Source organism: Nannospalax galili, unplaced genomic scaffold (genome assembly GCF_000622305.1).
Source record: "Nannospalax galili isolate Female #2095 unplaced genomic scaffold, S.galili_v1.0 scaffold54, whole genome shotgun sequence".
Classification (NCBI taxonomy): domain Eukaryota; kingdom Metazoa; phylum Chordata; class Mammalia; order Rodentia; family Spalacidae; genus Nannospalax; species Nannospalax galili.
The window spans coordinates 2,726,421-2,748,201 of record NW_008341028.1 but is presented as its reverse complement, the minus strand read 5'-3'; the positions used below and the strand labels follow the sequence as shown (position 1 = coordinate 2,748,201).

The 21,781-nt window shown below is 42.9% G+C and overlaps 1 protein-coding gene across 1 annotated transcript in view; it reads left to right on the top strand.

The window, feature by feature from the left end:
• Gli3 (GLI family zinc finger 3) overlaps window positions 1-21,781 on the top strand; it is a 281,899-nt gene that overhangs the window by 77,161 nt on the left and 182,957 nt on the right. The window contains exon 3 of the mRNA XM_029564979.1: window positions 11,915-12,157. Within this exon, the coding sequence (XP_029420839.1) occupies window positions 11,915-12,157 (243 nt within the window). The remainder of the gene's footprint in view (window positions 1-11,914; window positions 12,158-21,781) is intronic.

Here is a 21,781-nt window from a genome sequence, read left to right as displayed (position 1 = left end):
GATTTAGCTGGAGTATCCAAGGGGTTATTCTCAGGGTGAGATGCTAAACCTGTCCAAGACTCAATCTGAGTAGTAACATCCACAGCAGAAGAGATTCAGCAAAGTTAGCTTGAAGTTCACAGTTCCATTCTTTCATTGAAGTCTGAAGTGTCTTTTCTTGATGGCCTGATAGGAAGACGTAGATTCATTCTAAACATCTTCATGTATACTTACAGAAAACACAAGCCAATCCAGTGCCCTAATTATAGCCTTACAGAAGCTGAAGTAGATGAGGTCAATACAAATCAAAGCCACATTGAGATTCTATCAACCCACTTGGATTGGCTGTCTTCAGGAAAACAAACAACAAATGCTGGTGGAAGGAACCCTACACTGCTGGTGGGAATGTAAACTAGTGCAGCCCCCATGGAGTCATATGGAGGTTCCTCAGAAAACTAAAAGCTACCATGTGATCCAGCTCTAGAACTCCTGGGATTAGAGTCAGAGGAATCCAAGTCAATATACCATAGAGGTACCATAGCATCCACAATGTGGAGACCCCTCCACACTGTTGACAGTAGCCAAGATATGGAATCAACCTTGATGCTCATCAACAGATGAACGGATAAAGAAAATGTGTATGCACACAATGGAGTTTTATTCTGCTCTAACAAAGTGAGTCAGTCAGAGGAAACTTGATGAAACTGGAATTGATCATATAAGCAAAATAAGACAGATACATAGGACCAAGCATCACGTTTTCTCTCCTATGTGGGATGTATACATACATATAGGGCGTGACTGGAGAAGGGCACTGTGTCAGGGGAAAGAAGAGTAAAGGGGGCAGGGGGAGCAAGGGAGGATAAAGTGGGAAATAAAGAAAAACAAATGCCACAGCTAGAAAGTGACAGATGTGGACCGGAATCCAGAATCTATTCACTCATCCACTAGGCTACTATGTCTCTAAATTTTCAGATTCTGTGTAGAAGACACTTTTCAGGGGCTGCAGAGGTTAATGGTAATTTGCAGTACAGGAGAAAGTCAAGCCTATCCAGTCATTTATCTGAAGAATAATGTCTTAGTCTGTTTTCTGCTGCTGTAACAGGATTTATGAGACTAGGTAATTTATAAAACATAGAGGTTTATATTAATCTTGCTTCTAGAGACAGTGAAACCCAAGTGTGCATGGTGCTGGCTTCTGCTGAGCCTCTGATGGGCCTTCTTGCTGTGCCCTAACATGGTAGAAGGCTTCACATAGTGAGACACAGTAAGCTAGGCAGAGAGAGCTCATTTATTTTGTGACAAAACTACTCCCACAAAAACCTCACAACCTAGTCACTTCCCAAATGCTGTAACTCAACATCACCATGTTGGGAGCCAAGTTTCCAACATACAAACTATTGAGAATGTATTCAAACCACAGCCGGCAGCTTCAAGCAGACCAGTTAACCTTTGGCAAGGCTCAAAATGTTTATTGGAACAACTGGGTGATGGTACTGTGCCCTTGCTGGGCCTATGAAGATTTAACAGTACTAAAGCAAGCAGAGCATGAGTGCTGGTCCAGAACTCAGTAAGTGCTCATTAAATGGGAGTGGCTTTAAGGGCAGACGGTAGTGTTGCTAACTCATTTACTTCCTGTGCTTTGCAGGGGTGGCCTGGTAAAAGAAGAGTTACAATTATTTGCCAGGAGGAATATTGCCACATTTTTGGTGTTTGTTTGGAAGGCATTTGTGTATAGATATGAAGTAATTAAAGCGATCATACAACTTTAAGTGAATTTATTGAAGTCTCCATAAAACCTTATACCAATGACAGGGGTTATTACTATGTGTAAAACAAGCTTACTGTATCTTCACTGTATCCTAGAGATTTAAGAGGTGGAATAAATAGTTGGAAGCAAGACTTCAGGACACAGTCTTCAATTTATGTATACTTAATTTGAAATTCTCCAGAGAGTTAAGGAATTCAAAATAAAAGTTAAACAGATAAGCCTTTTCTCTACCCTAAAATGACTGGGAAATACAGAAATATCAATAATTCATGGAGCTGGCATGGAGCTGGGTATGGTGGTGCCTGCCTTTAATCCCAGCACTTGTGAGGCAGAGGTTGATGGATCTCTGTGAGGTCAAGGGCAGTCTGGTTTATGTAGTGTGTTCCAGCTGGGGTACACAGTGAGACCTTGAGAGAGAGGAGGAGGGGTAGGGGTAAGGGGGGAGAGAGGGAGAGAGGGAGAGAGAGAGAGAGAGAGAGAGAGAGAGAGAGAGAGAGAGAGAATATCCAAGGGGCCAGGTAAACTGCAGCTGACCTCCTCTGAGACCCAATCCAGCTTGCTACCCATTTATTATTGTTATTGGTGTTAAAATATGTTATTGTATATAATTAAGATGTACAGTATGATTTATGGAATACATATAAATGGTGAAAAGGTTAGCATACTGAAGCAAATTAATATACCCATCAAATCATGTGGTTATCGATTTTGTGTGTGTGTGGCAAGAGCAAGTAGAATCTACTCATTTCGCATGAGTCCTATATACTGTGCAACTTTATAACCTGTGGTCCAGTAGTACCGCAGTGTATTAGATCTCTAGGCTTGTTCATCCGATCTGTCTACTTTCTATCTGCTGCTACTTTCATGCAGCCTTTGAGCGAAGGATGATTCTTATATTTTAAATGTGACATGTGAAAATTATATGGCACTCTTTAAGTTCAGTGCCCAGGAAGTTTATTACCACACAGCTGATTGGTTTCCACCTGACTGTGGTTGCTTACATCCCACACCTGAGGAGCAAACTTGGGCTTTAGGACATCGACCACTATAAAGTCAGATTGACTTTGTAAGTCTTGGCACTGGTTAAGGAGTTCAGAGGTAGGCTTTTAGGCTGGCTGTCTGGACTAGGGGCTCCATGCAGTGGCGTGTGCCCTGTATGAGTAGCTTGTCCTTGTGATACTTGTTCTCAACTGTTACTGAGTGCCATGTGCATGCCTTCCTGTAGAGCCTCACTGAAGATTAAGGTGAGAAGACAGGCCAGGCCCTTTCTGTCTCCTTGAAGGTAAATATTCGCTGCCATTAAGTGGTGCGCGGTTAATAGATTTTGTTGGCAGACTTCAGAAAAGGACAATAGGAAGAGTGAGTGAACTCAAATTGTATTTTAGAAGGCAGATGAATTTAGTCTTCTGTTTGTTTCCTTAATGGCTCTTCCTGTTATTTATTTATTTATTTAAAAAAAAACAATAATTTCCCCTTAGGGTTGAAATACTAAGTTTGGCTCAATGTTTCTGGAACATGGAGACGAAATTAAGAGGAAGATCTGGGCTTGTGTCGTGCTGCCCTGTCTCAACTGCAAGGGGCATGGGGCTGCTGCTGCCTCTGCTCTGAGTCTGACCTGTCCAGCTGGTTTGACCTTTGCCTAGCAGAGGAAGGATTGGGTGGTGGAGCATCCTGTGACCCAGTGTGCCTACGGAGAGGTTAGGTTTGTGCCCCGACTCCCAAACAGTTCCTGAACCACCACTTGGGAGTTTTGTCGTAAGTTGCAGACTTTTGTGGCTAACTAGGAACTGGCTGCCCAGCCACTTGCTCATCCATGTTCATTGCTGCTCTGTTCACACAGCTAGGAAATGGAATCTGCCCAGATGTCTGTCAACTGATGAATGGATAATGAAAATGTGGTACAAATACACAATGCTCTTTTGCTCAGCCTTAAAGAAAAATGAAATTTGTAGCAAATGGATGGAACTGGAAAATATTATATTAAGTGAAATAACCCAGCTCAGAAAGACAAACTGAACATTCTCTCTAAATGCAGATCCTAGCTTCTAATTTTACTATAATGTGTGTATGTGGGCCAAGGATACTAGAAAAAAGAAGCTTTAAAGGGAGCGGGTGAGGAGGGTGGTAGAACACATGTGATATGAAGGCGGAGAGGGGGGCAGTCCTGGGGCTGGAAGGGTATGAGGGCAGAACGATTTGACGGGGATCAACCTAAACTAATGAAAATGCCATAAGGAAACCTGTTACTTTGAACAGTAATTAAAAAATTAAATTAAATTTAGAAAAACTCTAGGTAGTTGGAATGTGGTCTGTGCATTGTGTCTGCAGATGCACATTTCAGAGCTGAGGTTCAGTGGCTAGAGGGGTGTTCTGTCATAGAAACCTGAGCCAGGCTGCACCTGGCCTTTGTCCAGAGGCTGACTCAGCTTAGGTGAGTACTGCTGACTGTCCTGGGGGTGTTGGTGACTTCAAGCTCATTTGGGCACAGTAATGTATCGTCATGTTTGAATTCAGTTTCCAAGAAGCTCTGATCGCTGCAGCATTGTCTATAAAAGTTTATTAAAAATACAATGCCACAATATGCTCTAGAGACAAAAACATGCAATATAAACACCCCAGATGAAGCCAGTTAAACTTGTGTTTATTTCCGCAATTTAAAAAATGTGGTAGAAAAGTTCAAGAATAGGACTCTGATATTGGGTTTGCTGCACATACCAGCTTATTCCCTTGTGCCTTGAAAGAAAACCAGGCTCTAAATCTACCCCACCCAAGGATTGTGCTTCCCATCAGCCACTGTATCCAGGCAGCAATAGCCTAGACCCCTATGAACAGGCTTCTTACCGTGTCTGTTACGCTGTTGGCTATGGATCGCATCATGAACTTCTTACGCTCAGTGTTGTATGTGCAAAGTAAGGAAGAGACTAGTTCTTTGCCTTAAAAGAATAAAACCAAATTCTCCATGAAATTTCTGCATGCTCAGCAGACTGTTCTTGCAGATAGGCATACATGCACTGCTAACCAGGAGGAAACGTTTTCACCCTCCTTGGAATTTCTTGTATGACTTTTGATGTGACTCACTAACTCACACTGTGTATGCAGAGGGGAACAGCTAACAGCAGGCTAGTAGACGACGCTTTGTGATGCCTCAGACTTCTTAATTCAAGGGAAGGTCTTTCTTGAAAATAAGAATTAAGGGAGAACTGGAGATCCTCAAAAGCACAGTTTTGTTCATTCTTAGCTTTCCCAGGTACATTATGGGGCTTGTCTGGTGCTGACTTTACAGAACTTTGAAAGTTGGTTGATACAATGGAACTTGATCTTGGATCTAAACTCATGCTCAGGTAATGTTCAGCTGGGTCACAGCATTTGTCCCTCACCTTCAGGAGCATCTTCCCAAGAGCAAGATTGGACTTGGAGACCTCTCCTCTGGAGGGTTCAGAGGTGTGAGGAGTGGAGCCTGAAGGCTGCAGGGCATGCTTGAGACCTAAGACAAGCTGGTGATACCATCTTCTCATCTTTGTCATTATCTTTTCTAGAGGCAGGTGGCTGCTTGCTCCCTGCTCCCATCTGCAGGAGAAGTGGAGCCTTGCGGGGTTTGTGCCTTAGTTTACCTCCATTCTCATCCTGCTTGCTCTGTCTAACCTCTCTCAAGGGCTCCCTTTGAAGTTGGATGTAAGCTCAGCGGTTGAGGACTGAGGTTAGAGTTCAGCTTTGGGTTGAGCACAGACCTGCGTGTTCATGACACACAGTTCCAGTGAAGGCCTGGTGAGGTGTTGGTTAATGTAAACTATGTTTTGTTCTTTAGCAAGAGAACATTATAAATGTTCAAGCAATGGAGATACTCACTTGCCTGTGATGGGAGACAACGTCTTCTTTCTCTCCTTTTACCCTGGGACCTCCTGGTTGATGAAAGGGAGAAAGAACTACCCATCACCTTCAGGGGAGGATGTCACTTGAATTTTCCCCAAAGCTTCAAATCTTGTTGCTCTCTCCAGTTTGCAGGCCTGGCAGTGCAGTTTAAAGGTTGCAAACAAAGCAGGTGCTCCCCCTTGATCCATCTGGGTCCCTCCCTCTGTCATCAGTCATTGTCAACAAGAGACGTGCAGCGGCACCAAGGGTCCTGGCAGTGTTCTTAGAGAAGGCATTGTTTGCTCAGGCTCTGAACACCAGCACAGCTCTGGGTGTTCCTGAGCCCCTGATTGCCATAGCTGTGAATCTAGATGGAAAATTCTGATATTTAAAAGTACCGGTACTATATCCCTCCTGCCTAGCATAAGCCTGCTCTACTTATGAATATACCCAATCTCTTCTCTTTTTCATTTCTGATATCTCTTTGGTCCAAGTCATAGAGAGGATTCTGAAAAGGGGAGGCAAGGACTTGGTATCTACTGGTTTTTATTCAAAGAGCATCGAAATGTAAATAATGAAAGAAATAAAAAACTGATAAGATGCAACAAATGCATAATGGGGAAAAAATGAAATAATGCTCTTTTCAAGCTCAGCCAGGCAGTTGCCTGGGAGAAAAGAGGAAAAGTACGGTCCATGTCTTTGCAGGACAGGAGAGTGGGGCTTCCAGCTCCTGACATAACCCACACGAGCCACTCACTGGCAGTGCCTGCCTGCCCAGGAACAGTTGGGCCATACTGCCTGAAGCCTGCTTGTGCCCTCGCCCCCGGGAGGGAAAAGATGAACTTGTGTGGATATCCCACGGTAGCCCAGTGTCTCATTGTCAATTTGTCTTTTGGTCCCTGCTCAGGATTTCCCATTCTTGACAAAATGTTAATGAGAGAATATCTGAATTTTGTGAATTTCTGTTCATGAAAATATCCTTTTCTTCTTCATTTTGTGGGAGTAATTGTTGTGGGTTTGGGGTATACCTCCAGTTATCATTCCAGAATCCTCCCTAGAGTACCTACCTCATTAACAGGACTATGTTGGTTCAGTGAGGAGTGGCTAGAATTCTTCATCACTTACTGACCTGGGACCTAGGGTTTCCATCTGGAATCTGGGCCTCATACCACTGCATGGGGTCGGGAGACTGGGAAGATCAGATGAGATGACATAAGCATTGGCAGTGAAGGGTTATTCATTTTCCTAAAGAAGGGAGAGGTGCTTACTGACCAGGGGTCACCACTAGTCACACTCATGTTATTGAACTACAGTGTGTGCTTTAACTCATTCAGAGATCAGTGCATCATTCAGAATGGAAAGTGTGGGCCATCAGAAGTTCAGACCTTGAACATGGGGTTGTTCTTTTTTGGTAAAAATCCTATTTGGCTAGGAATTTGAGTATCCAGCCCTCTCCCCTAACATTTTGGTGTCTCCTCTCCACCCCCACCCACCTTTCTTTTTGGCTTACTGCAACCTGAATACTACTTTCTGGGAAAGCCTGATATTCTGACTTCAGTTTTGTAATTTAATGATAGAGAGTTTCCTTAGTAAACCAAATTTAGAGTCCTAGAATGCTTATCTTATATCCAGACCTTGAACATAAAAGGCATTTTATACCCGCAATTGTTCATTTAATGAGCAATTGCGGAGTGCAGGCCGGTTAAGGGATTGAGCTATATGCACTATTATTGCAAGAAGTATTCCGAAATACCAGAAATAGGACGTAAGCTCTGATCAGGGAGACTGCGAGCACAATTACCTTCTTTTCAAATCCTTCTGTGACACTGCGGGAGGAAAAAGGACTTTGAAACTTGAAAGGAAAGAGCTTGCTTTCAACCTCAAAAGCTAGGAGGAAAGGGCTCTGAAATTTGCTCAGAATTCCCAATTCACCATTAGCCTGTTTCTTCCTTTAGCCTCAAGGCATTCTCCGCTTTTTGAAAAGATGTTAAGAAATTCAGTCACAATAGAGAGCCTAGTTTTGAACATGTTTCACTCGGTCCATTGAGGTCTGGGCTCCAGCCTTTGTGTGGGGTGAATTGAGCTGAGCGGCTAGCTGGTTGGAGAGAGGTGAATGTGGAGTCGCTGTGCAGTCGCAAATTCTGGCAGAGAAAAAAAAGCTCACCCTTCCTTTATTTTGTAATGTGCATTCCTGTACAATCCTGCCAGTGGCAATATGTGGAGCCCAGACTGTCCCTAAGTCAATACGGAGTGCTTGGTTTATAGCAACTCTTGTTAAGTTTGTCTTGTAATTGAAGCTGCTGTTGACCTTGCTTGGGGACCATTTGTAAAACCGTTTATTTAGCATAAACTGAAATAATAAACCCTCCTTCTCTGGGGCCGATTGTGATAGGGTGACATTAGTTTGATTTAATGATTACCCGCCTGACCCTTCTGCTGGAGAGAGCTCCTTGAATAGAGAGAGTTCACTTCCAAGCACTTGCAAAGAATACTAATGAGCTTGTTAAATTTAGCATGGCTCCAACCACTTTTAATTCCTCTAATGGGAGCCGCACTGCCTGCAAGAGTGAGAGAGAGAGGCAAGAAAGGCCAAGAGACTCTGAGAATGTTCCTAGAGGGTCGGCACGGCTAGAGAAAGCTCACCGAGAAGTTTCCAGAGAGTAGCTAGCCAGAGCCCAGGGACTGAGTTGTGAGTATTATCTGTTTGCTTATCCTCCATCTTTCTGTGGCTTTTATTGCTTGGGGGCAAGAGAGGAGTGAGGATATTCAAATGGGTTTGCTGAGCGACAGCAGAATTGTTATTGGAGAATAGAGTAAGCACATGTGTGGTGAGCTCCTGACACCCCAGTTCTGTTCAGTGACTGGAGGTGTCTCTGCTCTGTGATGCCTGGCAGAGTTTTACATGGAAAGAATTGTCTGAAACTTGTCTCACACCCTAGGTGAAAGAGAACTTATCTCATGTGTTACAGGAGCTAGTGATCAGTGTGCAGGGGCGTGTATTCGAGTCCTATACCATGCAGCAGTATTCCCTGGACCTTGATTAGAGCCATCATTAGCAGTGTTTGAAGTGAGGCAGCTTTTGTGCTTTCTGGCACTGAAAATGTCAGACTCCAAGTTGGTTGCTTTTGTATGAGTTTGGAAAATCTGGGACAGTTTCTTTAGACATGATACTTAGGGCAGACTCTTGAGTTTCAGGGCAGGAATTCGTTCTGGTCCACTTGAGCACAGATATACAGAAAAAAAGAAAGGGATTATGACGGCAGTATTTAGAGTAATTTTTTCCTGAAAGTTTTTGAGTGAACTGCATGTTTCCGTTTGACCCCCAAGCTTGCAGCTGTTAAACAGAGACACTCCAACAGTTGCTTGTGTTTGGCTGTTAAAGTCCATTGGCAGATGCTCTTGGAGCAGTGGGCTGTTTGCTTACATTTTTGCTGCTGACTTCTGCTTGTCGCAACAGTGGACAGTATGTTTCTGTCAATAATTTGGCCTGGCGTAGCCTGTCTGCACTGACTCTCAAACTTCATTGAACAGCTCAGCTCAACTGAACAAGATTAGACAGCTTTCGTCTTTTGGCTTGCTGAGTGCTTGCTAAATTTATAAGAGCAGGCAGGAATATTGCTAGGGAAGCTGCTCTTGCCCTGTATGCACAGTACTTCAGGCCTCTTGGCTGTTAGTATTTGGGAGCTTGTGTACTGTCAAGTTTTCATCTGAATGCGCATCAAAAGCAGCTCAACACGCAAGGTAAACTTCATGAAATATTTGTCTATGGCATTTTGGGGGGAGTGGGCTATTGTAAAGGTTGTGGCACCAACTGTAAAAAGTTAAGGTCCCTGATAAAAGTTTCTGTGTTAAAAAACATTCTGGCCTACATTTAACTTTATGATGGAAATAGCTTAATTTTTTTTTTAATTCACTATTTGAACTTTGGTTACTTGTATAACTTTTTCACACATGTTGGAATCATTCTCATTAAGAAAAATAGCTAAGCTAGCAGGCACCCTCATTTGCATACCCCATCCCCGTCCTTCTTTCTCTCTGGAAGCTTAAAGTGCCTGAGGGCAGGAGACTTTGATCAATCAGACCTTACCAAGATTTGGTCTTTGGGAAGTTGTATTCAAATGCTCCTTCTAGAAAGACTTGACCATTACAGAGCCCAAGCTGATTGTAGGGTTGCAGATTTAAGGGGAGTAAAGTTAATGTCTTTGAGGAAGATTAAGTCAAGGAAATTCCGTTTCAAATCTGGAACAGATTAGTAGAGTTTGGTTATTCATTTTTCCCAGAGAATGTTAATTATGTGTCACAGCCCCTCTGTGGAAGAGTTTTCCGCTCTGTAGATTGTGCCCCTCACTGCTCCAAGTTAACTTCAGGTTGAAATTTTAAATAAAGGTTTTACAGAGCACAAATGAATGGAAAATATGACTTGGGCCATTTGCAGGTTGTAGGAATTTTCATAAAACCAACCTTGTTTTAGCGTTTTTGACACCCGCTTGCTTTTGCAGACCTGTGAAGCCCTCTTTCTGTAGCATGCGGCCTTACTGTTAATGAGGCTCAAGGGCAGGCCAGTGCTTGTGTGTGTATTACAAGGGAGAAGAATGAAGGCTTTTATTTATTTATTTTTGGTAGTTTGCCTTAAAATTACCAGCAGCATGCTTTGAATTACTTTTGCAAAGATCAATGTGAAAATCTGGGATTATGTCAATTTTTGTGATTTGTGGTTGTGATTTGATAGATTAAACTTGTGATTTACTCTTTAATTGTAAGGGTTTGGGTGAGGAGCTGCACAAAATAATACTCATAATATTTCCACCTTGTGGTGGTCAGCAGATTCACTGTGAAGACTTAAATATACCTCATTGTTTATTCTGTTTTGAAAGTCATTTGCTGGGCTAAAATAATTCACTGCTTGTTTCTTAAGCTTTGTGTATAAATAAGCAGCACAACTGAAGGTGGCACTGGCATTAGGCAAAATGGCCGTTGTTACTGTAGTTAGTACTGATACACTGGGCATAGTTCTGATTCCCTCTGAATCTGAACAAAGCACTGTGGGCACGTTAAAGGTCAACGCTTCTAGTTTGCGGGCACTTGAAAAGTCACATCTACTTAGGGATTACTTTGAAGAGAAGTTTGTATATTGGAACATGTTGTGTCTGAGATGTTCAATAGTATGATTGATTATTTATTCTTACATATAGTTTGAGGTGTTTTTTTTTTTAAGATAAGGACTATGGAAGTTTTTGAGTTAGAAACTTAAGCAGTGTATAAAAGTTTTTTATTTAGAAACTTAAGCGACACCCAGAGATCATTGTTTCCATCAGCACTTAACCTGCCAGAGCAATGTCTGGTGGTTAAATGCCGAGCTTGTTTGGGGTGCATAGCTCAGTGTTTGATTCTGGTACAAATGCGTACTCTGGCTGTGGGTTCAGAGAGCCAGTTTGGCTGAATTTGATGCATCAGTTCTTAGATCCATGACCGGGGACAGGTCATCCAGTCACATTTGCAGAGAACACTGGAGGAGAGATGGAAAGTTCTTATAGACCAAGTATTAGGGCTCTGGGAATGAACTATTGGTGGAATTTCGTTCTGCCCTTTCTTACCTGTTTGAAGAAATGGAGACCCTCCAGAGGATGACAGGCATGGCATCCTTGCTACCATCCCTCCTCAGCCACATACCCATGTCACACCCAGACTTTCAGTCTCACTGAGTCTCCCTCTTGGTTCCCAGCATTGATATATATGAGCAGACATAGGAAGTGTATCTAGCAGGATGTCCTGTGCTATGGTGTTGATATGATTGACACCCTTTGCTTCAGTTTCATTTCTGGCCCTGTTAAATCTCTTGGTGAGTTACAAGTCTGATTTAGACAAAACTAAAACCACAAAATTTCTTAGATGGCTTTCTAATAGGTCATCTTCTGAGAAATAAAGTCCCAGCACTCCCGAGAGCTGCCTAGAGCCTCACTGGGCAGCCAGACTTCTCAATACCCTGTAAGCTCTGTTTCCTCAGCCTTATGTGGGGCCTTCAGGGTATCAGTGTGTCCCGGGACAACCTCCATGCAGCATCAGCCCAGAGCTGTGATGCTAGTTTATGACCCGGGCCCGCTTCCTTCTTCATCCTCCCATGTATAATTTTGGCATTATTCATAAACAGTTCTGTTTTGTAGGTGTCCTATCACAGGTGTGTAGTTTACAAAGTAGCCATTAAGGAGATAGAAGTTTCTTTCCAACAGAGAGACAGGGAGAGGTATATTGATGACTTTTTTTTTTATTGCTCCTTAAAGTAGTTTCTGAAGTCTTTCATTTTCCTTCTTTCTTTAGAGGATGAAAGTCCTGGACAGATCTATCACCGAGAGAGAAGAAACGCAATCACCATGCAGCCTCAGAGTGTGCAAGGGCTCAGCAAAGTCAGCGAGGAACCCTCAACTTCTAGTGATGAGAGGGCCTCGTTGATCAAGAAGGAGATCCATGGATCCCTACCACACCTGGCAGAGCCCTCAGTCCCTTACCGTGGGACTGTGTTTGCCATGGATCCCAGGAATGGTTACATGGAGCCTCACTACCGTAAGTGCTTTCTAGCAGTTAGCCTTATTCTAGGAGGTGGCTCTGTGTGTGTGTGTGTATGTGTGTGTGGTGTTGTAGGAATTATAAGTCGTGTATAATTTACAAATAATGTTTAAATTTGTTCCTACTTCTACTTCCTGTCCTTCATCTTCTCAGAAAGGGGCGTTTTCTTACAGATCTGAGCTATTTCAGGCTTTTTGAGGGTGGTCCACAGGAGGGTGGTTTTGTGGTGAAGCCTTGTAGACACGTGCTGGAACTGGAAGCAAATCTGCTCCATGCAAAGAGAAGCTGTTGGAGAAAAATGGGTTGAGTGTGGGCACTAGTAAAGCATGCTACCTTAGGGCTGGCCTTTGATGGCAGCTCTTCTCATTTTTAATGATTTTTGGAGTAATGATTTTGGCTATTCCTATGCTTAATGATTTCTTAAACTTCTTTAACAATTCAATGCTAAATGGGTTACTGTGGAACACTTTATTCTGAGCCCTACTCTCCTCTCACCAGCCCCCCGGAGACCTTGGGAGTTGTTTCTCTATTCTTAACAAAGTTTAAGAAATTGAGTAGGACTCTGAACACAAGTATATGATGGTTCTTTTCAGAGGCAGAATAGTACATATGGGCTGGGTTTACTTCAGGCCTGTTTCTGGTTTAAAAAAAAAATTTGGCTGGGATGTAATGAAGTTGGTGTTGAGGTGCTGAAGCTCGCAGCTCCTGATTACAGATTTATCACTTTGCCAGGATACGGGTCACTGTTTAACCTTCCCAGGGTTCCAATTCCATATGAACCATTGAGCTCCAGAGAGAGGGGGACTGGTTTGTGTTTCCCTTTTTCCACATCATTCAGAAATTTTAGTGTTTTAAGGCAAAAGGTCATTAGCCAGATGAGTGATTAGTGAGGACAGCTGATTAGTGCATGTTTTTTTGCTCAAGAAAGTGCCCGGGATAAAAGCTAATTTCATCTCTTCATTAGTTGGCTCACAGCAAAGGGGAACACTCACTCATCAGATCAAAGGGTCTCCCAGCACCCTTAAGTCCCTGCGACTGCTTCCTCTACAAGATCATTGTTAGAAAAGATGGGAGATACATCATTTTTTAAGTGAAAAGTGTTTTTTAAAGAAGTGGTGAGAAGCATGGAAAAATGGCTGTTCAGATTTTTGTAAGCTTTTTATAAAGCTACTTCTCTTGAAAAAAAGTGCTTCCCTGTCCTCTTGCTACAAAGGTAGTTTCTGGAGATGCAGAAATGAGGGAAGCTATGCAGGACTGGTGCCTTTCCTCCCTGCTTTCCTCCCTGCTTCCAGGGCTGAATTCATTTGGTTTTTCTTTACTTTTAGGAATTGAGATTTAAAAATAATGTGAGTCCATTCTGAAGTGTCTTTTCATTGTATTTTTATTTGTGAGTCTCTTTTGAATATCATTCTTGCAGAAAACATCAGGGACTCTTAGATACTTCTACCTGTGTTTATGGATCCTGATAGTCCACATACTATCTTTTTTTTTTTTTTTTTTTAAATCAAGCCTAGAGGCCTGCCCTAAGCTCCTTGCAGTGTTTCTGTCTTTATGTGTGAACACAAACTTTTCCCATCACAGTGATGTTTTGTTTTCTTTTCCAGATGCCCGCTAATTAGTGAGGTATTTAATTAGTCCAGACAACTGATGAGTTCTCTTCTCCGTTGGCTAATGGAGGTGGGCAGAGACCGGTTAACTTTACCGGTGCATTCAGGGTGCAGATTGTTCTTGGTTCCTTTGTTGTAATGGTTTCCCACTGAGGCCTGTCCCCACTTTGAGGAGCTGGCTCCTCTCCACCTAGGACCCCTGCCCTCTCTCAGTGATCTGTGTGTGACCCATTTCCTGGCCACCAAGGTAATACTCATGATGAGAAAAGCTCATAGTGAGATTCGGATTCACTTGCTTTTCCTCTAGTTTGAGGATACAGCACCCATAAGTTGATTTTCCTACAGTATTCTACAAAGGGGTGTTAAATTTGTCTTTTAGCTAAAAATCTAAGATAAATTTCCTGTAGTCAAATGGCAAATGCATTTTGATGTGCCACCTCAGTGTCTTCCCTAACTTGGTCATTAAATAAACGAAAGAAGTACTGGATAATATGTGTAGAGAGTTCTGGAAATTGCACAGATTTCCTTGGGAATCAAGGAATTTGGGTTCAGGATCCAGTGCTTTGTGTACTAGCTCTGTAACCTTGACCAAGTGTGTTGACTCCCGAGAATCATTTCCTTATATGATGCGGCCTTCTGTGTCTTGGGGTTCTTGTATCATTGAGACAATGGAATGAACTCTCCTAAAATCTCAGGCACACGGTCAAGTGCCTCAGAATTGTGAAGGCCATTCTCCTTCCCTCTCAGTTCTTCCTTGTTCCTTTGTTTCTTCTCTTCCTCCTCTGTCACCACCATCATCATGTGATTGGTTTACTCTCCAAGACAAGTCATTTCTGTGAGTGTATTTAGCTGCCAGACTCCCAGTCACCTGTGTCTACAAACTAAGATTGGAAATCTCGTGGACGGTAACTGAGGAAGACAGAGTTGGCGTGGCAAGAGCTATGTCCTGTGCCCTTTCCCAAAGCAGTCCTTTCTCACCGAGCCTCAGTTTACCTGGCCTTTGTCTGCTTTGTGAGTGTGCACATTGCAGAGGTTTTCAGTTTGTTTGAGAGACCCTAGCATCTTAAATTTTTAGCAGAAAATATTTTATGTAACAAGTGACAGTACATACAGGAAAATTAAAAGGCACAGTATTATTTATTGATATGAAATAATTGAAAGATATCCTAACTAAGCCTTGAATCAGATAGGGGTATCAGTTGACTTTTCTAGAACTCTTGTTTGGTTATTTAATCTTCCAATAATAACACAAGTATTTTTTGTGTTTCTAATAAAGTCTGTATATCACACATGGATTTAATTATTCAGACAAAGCTAATGACTAATGTGAACTAAAGGTGATAACTTTTCTAAGACTTTAAAAAATATATTTGAATGAGGCATAAAATGACCCTATTTATGTTCCTTGTGGGCAAAGCTTTGTCTTCATCCTGCAGGGTGCCCAAGCCTATGTGCTTAGCAGACCATCAGTACCTGAAGGCCCAAAAACATCTCCATAGGCTTGTCCTTCCTCTCTGCCTATGTTTGCTCTTCAAGGCAGTGGGACAGAAAAGACTCCAGCAGTCCAGAACAGCTGGCTATGAACACTCTCAGTAATTCCTTCATTTTTCTGTGGTTGGAAAATGTAGACTTCTCAAAATGCCTAATTTGTGCTTCTATATATACTAACTTTGTATTTCTAAAGTGTGGGTAGGTTTCCTGTAAGACCGGAAAAGGGAAGGGAAAAAAAAAAAATCCTTTTCCTTCAGAAGGACATCTGTAAAATTTTTATTGCATAAGATTGTATTATACTTGGACATGCAATGCTACATCTTCACAAATTGTAGTTAGGCAGAATTCAAAGTATTTTAGGTTTTGTGGGTTTGACTTAAAAAAAAAAAAAAGAAAAGAAAAAAGAAAACCCGGGGATACGGGCACTTCAAACATTTTCAACATGTGTTTGGAATAAAACCCACACAGGGGGTGGGGGTGGGGGCATATTTGCTCATGAAGGTAGCTGCGCGTGGGATGTATATCAGGGCACAAAAAGTAGACGGGCAGGCCTCATGGCTCAGACACGCTGTGGTGCTGACAGCCTCTCGGCCATAACACCATGCATGCTTTATAATCTGGGATACCACAAGAGGGGCTAGATATGGGGGCCTGATCTGCTTCTGCTGGAAGGTAAGAGCCCCCATCTCTTGCTCGAGACTTCTCAGCAAGGTTTTTTTTCTGCTCCATCTGTAGCCAGAAATTTCAAACCACCATCACCCGCTGCTTTCATTTATGGCATACATCTTTTGTTTTATAAACTTGGAAAAGCAGGTGACATAATAGTTCAAGCATTCCTTGTACCCCAACTGACACTTAACTTTTATTCTCTTCCCTTTTACAGAAAACATGTGTTCCACTGTCTTCCCTCTCACTGTGAAGAGCGTAGTTGTATAGCAGTCCCTGTAGGGCTCTCTGTGTGAAGTTTGTTGGATTCATTGGGCATGTTATAGAAGGCCTCAGTGTTAAGAGGGAGCAGAAAGATTTCTTCTTGTCTAAAGTTCAGGTTTCCTTCACAGCTTTCTAGTTGTGTGCACACTGCTTTTCTTCTGCCCCCAACTGCTCCCAAGCAGTAACATGGAAAATATGATGCATTCCTCCATGCAAATGCTTTGATTGAAAACACACCACTGGTTTTCCTCCTTATGTTCCCCAGCTCAAATGACAGAACTATTAGTTGCTAATTAGCAAAACCTGAGGAATTAGCTTAAAGAAAAGAAATGGAATTTTTAATTGGCTTGTATTTATTTTCTGTGGATAGCTGTTGTGCTGAGCCCACTTTTAGTCTTGTGTGCTTTAAAAAAATGCACATATGATTATTTTTCCTGCCTATTTGTCTTTGTATTAGCCGACTTTCCACACCCCTTAGAAATACATCTTCTGAGCGAGGGAGGAGGATGTGTATTTTACATATTTAATAGGTGCACCTGCTCATATTTCTTTTATTTTCCAAGTGTCATCTTGAGACTAGAAGAGACAAAAATGCCCACAAGGCACAAATGAACAGTTTGGTGTTGACCAAACTGCAAAGGCAGTGACAGTTCCCTGAGCACACAGTTCCAGCCTCATCCAGATTGTCTGTACCTCTTTGGAGAACCTCTGATGAACCAATCAGGAGTGTTAGATTCTTTAACTAGAACAACTGATGCTGGGTCATTCTCTGGGGGCTGTGCTGACTGTCTTGTATCCCAGCTGTCAGTCTTGTGTTGGGGGGAGGAGGAGGATACCAGGACAAATCTTTAAACTTGCACAACTGTTATTTGTGAGCTTAAGACACATTTTTTGACTTTTGCTTCAGAATTTAACATTATGACCTGACTTTCTTAGAGCAACCAGAGTAGAAATATTGAACCTTTTCTATAGATATGTACAGTTACGTTCTGTAGATTTTTATAGGTACTTTGCAAGTTAATCGACTAAAGCATTAGAACAGTGGGGATAATTCTTAGATTCCAGGTTTGAACTCTTCCAAATGAAGATTGAGAGATAGTAAAACCGGTAACCAGGTCACATTGGGAAAAGCATGTGGGAAAAACGGAGTTATTAATTCTGTCTGTGGATTTGGAGAATAGATTTATCAGAGGGGAATAGGAGAAACTTGAAGATCACCTAGGTGAGGAAAGGAAAAAAAGGAAACCAGGCCTTCTTGAGAAAATAACTTGGCCTCTGACAAGTTGGCTAGCCCTTTTCTACACCTCCCAGCACCATCCTCTTGCTCAGATCTGGCTCCCTTTGGCCCCCGGCTCTGCTACTGCCCTGCCCTTGTGATTCTACTTACCTGGTTGCTTCTCCTCGACCAGCTTTTTTATTTTCCTCCTTGTCTTCAAGCTGGAGGCCTATTTAAAGATATGGCTCTTTGGAGAGCCTGAGTCAAGTACCTTCTTCCTAGAGGCCTTCCAATCCTGGCATTGAGGGGCCATGCAGGTCTTCTGTGTAAACACATCACTGCTACTTTCTTAGGTGGTAACTGCACAGTAGCAAGATCTCTTTTAGAACTGTGTGATTAAGCCAAAGGCTGTACCTGCTTTTATGTCCTCCCAGGGCAGGCCTGGGAAGAGGCCCCGTGCTGCCATTAGGCAGAAAGCTGTTAGGTTGTTAGGTTGGAGATTTAAGTTCCAAGCCACCTTTGTCCACAGCCTGCCCAACTGAGGGGCTCCCTGGCAATTGGAAGAGATGGAGATGCTCTGGCTGTCATCTTATGGCTAGTCATTATATGCTGTCTTAATACTCCTGAGAGATATAAAGAAGAAGGAAGAAAGTAGGATTGTTTGGTCTATTTTTAAATCTGTTTGCTTCTGAATATAGGTGGCACCTTTAAAGTTGCTAGGATTCTCATGAGAAATGAATTGTGCTTCTTTGTAGTAAGTTGGCTGGCAGGTTATTCGTAGAACTGGATGTGAACTGGATTTCTTTTAAATACTGTGGAAATAACACAGGAGAGCTGTGTTGCTTGACATGACACGTGAGATGGGACATTGGATATTTTTCCTGAAGTGAAGGCAAGCATAGGGTTATTTGCCCTTTTCTGCAATAACCTCCGTAATTCATGCTTTGGATAATACCTCCCTAGTCCACTACGCATGGAGCCCAAGATAATGAGACCTCCCATCACAGCTCAGCTGAGGAGTAAGAATTCAGTTGTTAAATAAGTTTGTGTGATTCTTTACCCTTCTTAATTTGGCACCCACCCAAATGTCACTATCTTAGAGCTGTTTGGGGTTCTTTTCCCTCTGTGCTGTCTCCCTCCTTACTGTTTTGCTTGCCTCCTTCCTTCTTAGAGAGAAGCAGCTCCTGCCATTTTCTGTCCATCTGCTAACAGCTTTCCTTCCTGCCTTTAATAGAGGCAATATTATCCTTGGCCTTCCTCCTTTTTCTTGTATAATTAAAGAATGTTACCTTTGATGTCTCTTGAAAGCCGAGTCTCCCAACCTGCTTTAGCTGTCTTGATCTTGCATCTATAAATTTGTGCTGTGTCCTCACACTTCTTTGTAAAAGGACTTGATTTTCACACTTTGTGTCTTTCACAGTTTGGATTAATATAGAATAACCTGTTTGACCTTTCATTGGGGTCTCAGTGCTCTGATAGTTTGGATTCTCATAGTGTTCTTTGAAAAGTATCTGACTTCCTCAGTTCTTTAAGCTTTTTAATTTGGATCTCTGCTTTGGTCTTTCAGCAAGTAAACTGCTCTCATTTTCCTGTTTTCCCTTTTTTTGTATGTGAGGGGGTGGGTACATACTTTTCATTGACCTCCATTTCTAATGAATTTCTTTTCCTTAGAACAAAGAGAAGAAAGGTTCTGGCTGATCAATAATGACTGCTCACTTTTGATTCTGTCAGTCATTTGTGTTAGCTGAGCATGTGGTTTTTGAGTGACTCAAGTGCTGCAAAGCTTCTGTGCCACCTAGGCTTGTGAGACATGGGCACGCAGACAAACGGCGATAAGAACTTGTCAGAAGAGAACTCTGGGTCTTTTGGGAGTACATAAGGGACCCTCCTCATTCTAGAAGGTTTCCTGAAGGAGGTGACAGCCAGGAAGCCTTGTGGCAAAGACATCTAGGTTAGTGGACATTACCACTGGCCAGGAGGCCAAAGAATGCCCTGAAACCTGGGAGGACCTGAGAGAAATCTCTGTGGATAGAGAGTAGATTGATGATAGAAGGGACAGGGCTGAGGGGATGCTGGCAAGCTGGTGTCTGTGGAACCTGCCTGTTCTGCATCAAACCCTGGGGTGATTCCAAAGACCTCACAGGTGGTTCTTGGAATGAGTTGACTGACCTCTGGGTAACTTTTTTCCTTTGTATCTAAGAGTTTCTCTGCCTCAGAGACTTGAATTTACCGCCACTTCTGGTTGTGCCTGGTGTGCCCCCCCCCCCCAATTTGGACAGCATGTCATATTTCACCTAAAGACAACAATGGGCACTGTTCCTTATTCTCCAGCTGTTCTTTTCTATACCAGGTCATCCAGTAGCCACAGTAAAACATGGGAAATGATGCAAGGTCTTTCTAAAGAGTTAGTCTTCTTAACTTCAGAAAGTCATGTTCACAGCCAAAGACTAGAACTCTCAAGTTCATTTTATTGGGAAGCTCCTGAATCTCTGCGTACATTAGTTAAACCAGAGTACTGTAAAGGACCTGTGTGGAGCTGGAGATAGGCCAGCAGTAACAGGGACTCGCAGAGCGGCAATCCAGTATCCAAAACTCCAGGGGAAAAGGAGAACAAAGACTTGAATTAGTGCAGTGAGCCTGCAATCTGCCTGCCCTGAAAGAGTGTGAGGGGAGATGCTGGGACCCAGAGGAGGGAACACTGGCCTCACCATGGGGGTGCTCAGGCCTAATCAGCAGACATTGTACTGACCAGAGGGAGCCCACTCTAGGAAGCAGGTGTTTACCTTGTCCACTGGGGGGACCCAAATCTACATGCTGATTGTGCTTCTGACTTGAGCCTGGAATCAAAGGAGGAGTCTGTTTCCTAGGCAATCTACTGAGGAGCCGAGATGTGCACACAGGGGTGCTGAGAAACAAACAGCCCCTCTTCTTTTGGCTTTCCTTCTTAGAATAAGTCTACTCTCAAATTAGGCAAGATTTCAGGGCTCCTGTTCTTGTTCTTATATTTCTCCTTAGTAAGGAATCCCCATTCTCCAATTCTCATGGACTTTAAGAGAATTGCACAATATGGTGGTTTTCCTGTGGCCTTGTTCCCTACCAGAAGGATGGTGTTGCATCCCAGCTCTGTTCTTGTGACCCCAGCTTGTACCTCTTCTGACCCTCCCTGTACTGAAATCTCTTCATCTGCAAAGGCTTCCTTTCAGGTTCTCTGTCAGGGCTTCCTTTGTTTGGTAGAACTTTGCAAGTGTCCCTCTCCCCAGCCTACTCTTCCTCACCTTTGTCCATCTTCTGCCTGTCTGTCTCTCTCTGTCTCACTCTGTCTCTCTCTCTCTTCTATATATATATATAATCTATATCTATCCATGTATCTTATCTTTCTTATCTATCTGTGTGTGTGTGTGTGTGTGTGTGTGTGTGTGTGTGTGTGTGTATGTCTAAGGTATGCATTTGGTAGCTTGTTTTGTCATCGATATTTTTAAAAATCTTTTTATTTATTTATTTATTTTTATTTTATGTGTATGAGTGTATTGCCTGCATGTAAGTACGTACACTTGTGTCGTGCAGTGCCCACACAGGAACAGGCGAAGGCATCGGATCCCTTGGAACTGGAGTTACAGATAGTTTGTTAGCCCTGTGGGTGTTAGGATTCAAATCCAGGTCTTCTGCAAGAGCAGCCAATGCTCTTAACTGCTGAATCATCTTTCCAGCCCCATCGTTGATATTTTGAATGTACTGTGTATCTAGCACATTGCATAAAGTGATGACCTAGAGAGACAGTCAGTGAACAGTTTGAGGCATCTGAACACGTTACCAGGACCCAGCCCCTTTGAGTGACATCATTGTCAGGATCTGGTCTAAGCATATAGTACCTAATGTTCTCATCTGAAAAATGCTCAAAAATGCAGAGCTTGCTGTGACTGAGACAACTGTTCCAAGTCCCAAGGGGCCAGTGTTTGCCAAATCAGGTCCTTATTCTCAAAGCTGACATTCTGACAAGAGGAAACATGCCATATACCTAGGTAGAGACCTTAACAAGGAAATCTTGGAGGATGAGGCAGCTGCTGTGCTTCAGGTGTGGGGCTGGGGGGATGCGGGGAGGGGCAGAGCTGTCAGGGTGGGCAGTAACTGCAGTGACTTCCATTGTATGGGAGGGGCAGGGAGCAGCTTGCTCAGGAGGTGACTTTTCCACTGGCCAGAAATCCAGTCATGGGGAATGTTGAAGTGAGAGAGTCCCTGGAGAGCTTTGCTCTCAGGAGCAGAGAGAAGCTGGTATATTTCTGGCCAAAGAGTGAGGTAATTTGATGGGGTGGGGGGTTCTTACGGGACTATATTATTGGAGGGTGTGGTGTGACTTGACTTTTGTTTTAGGACTGTCAT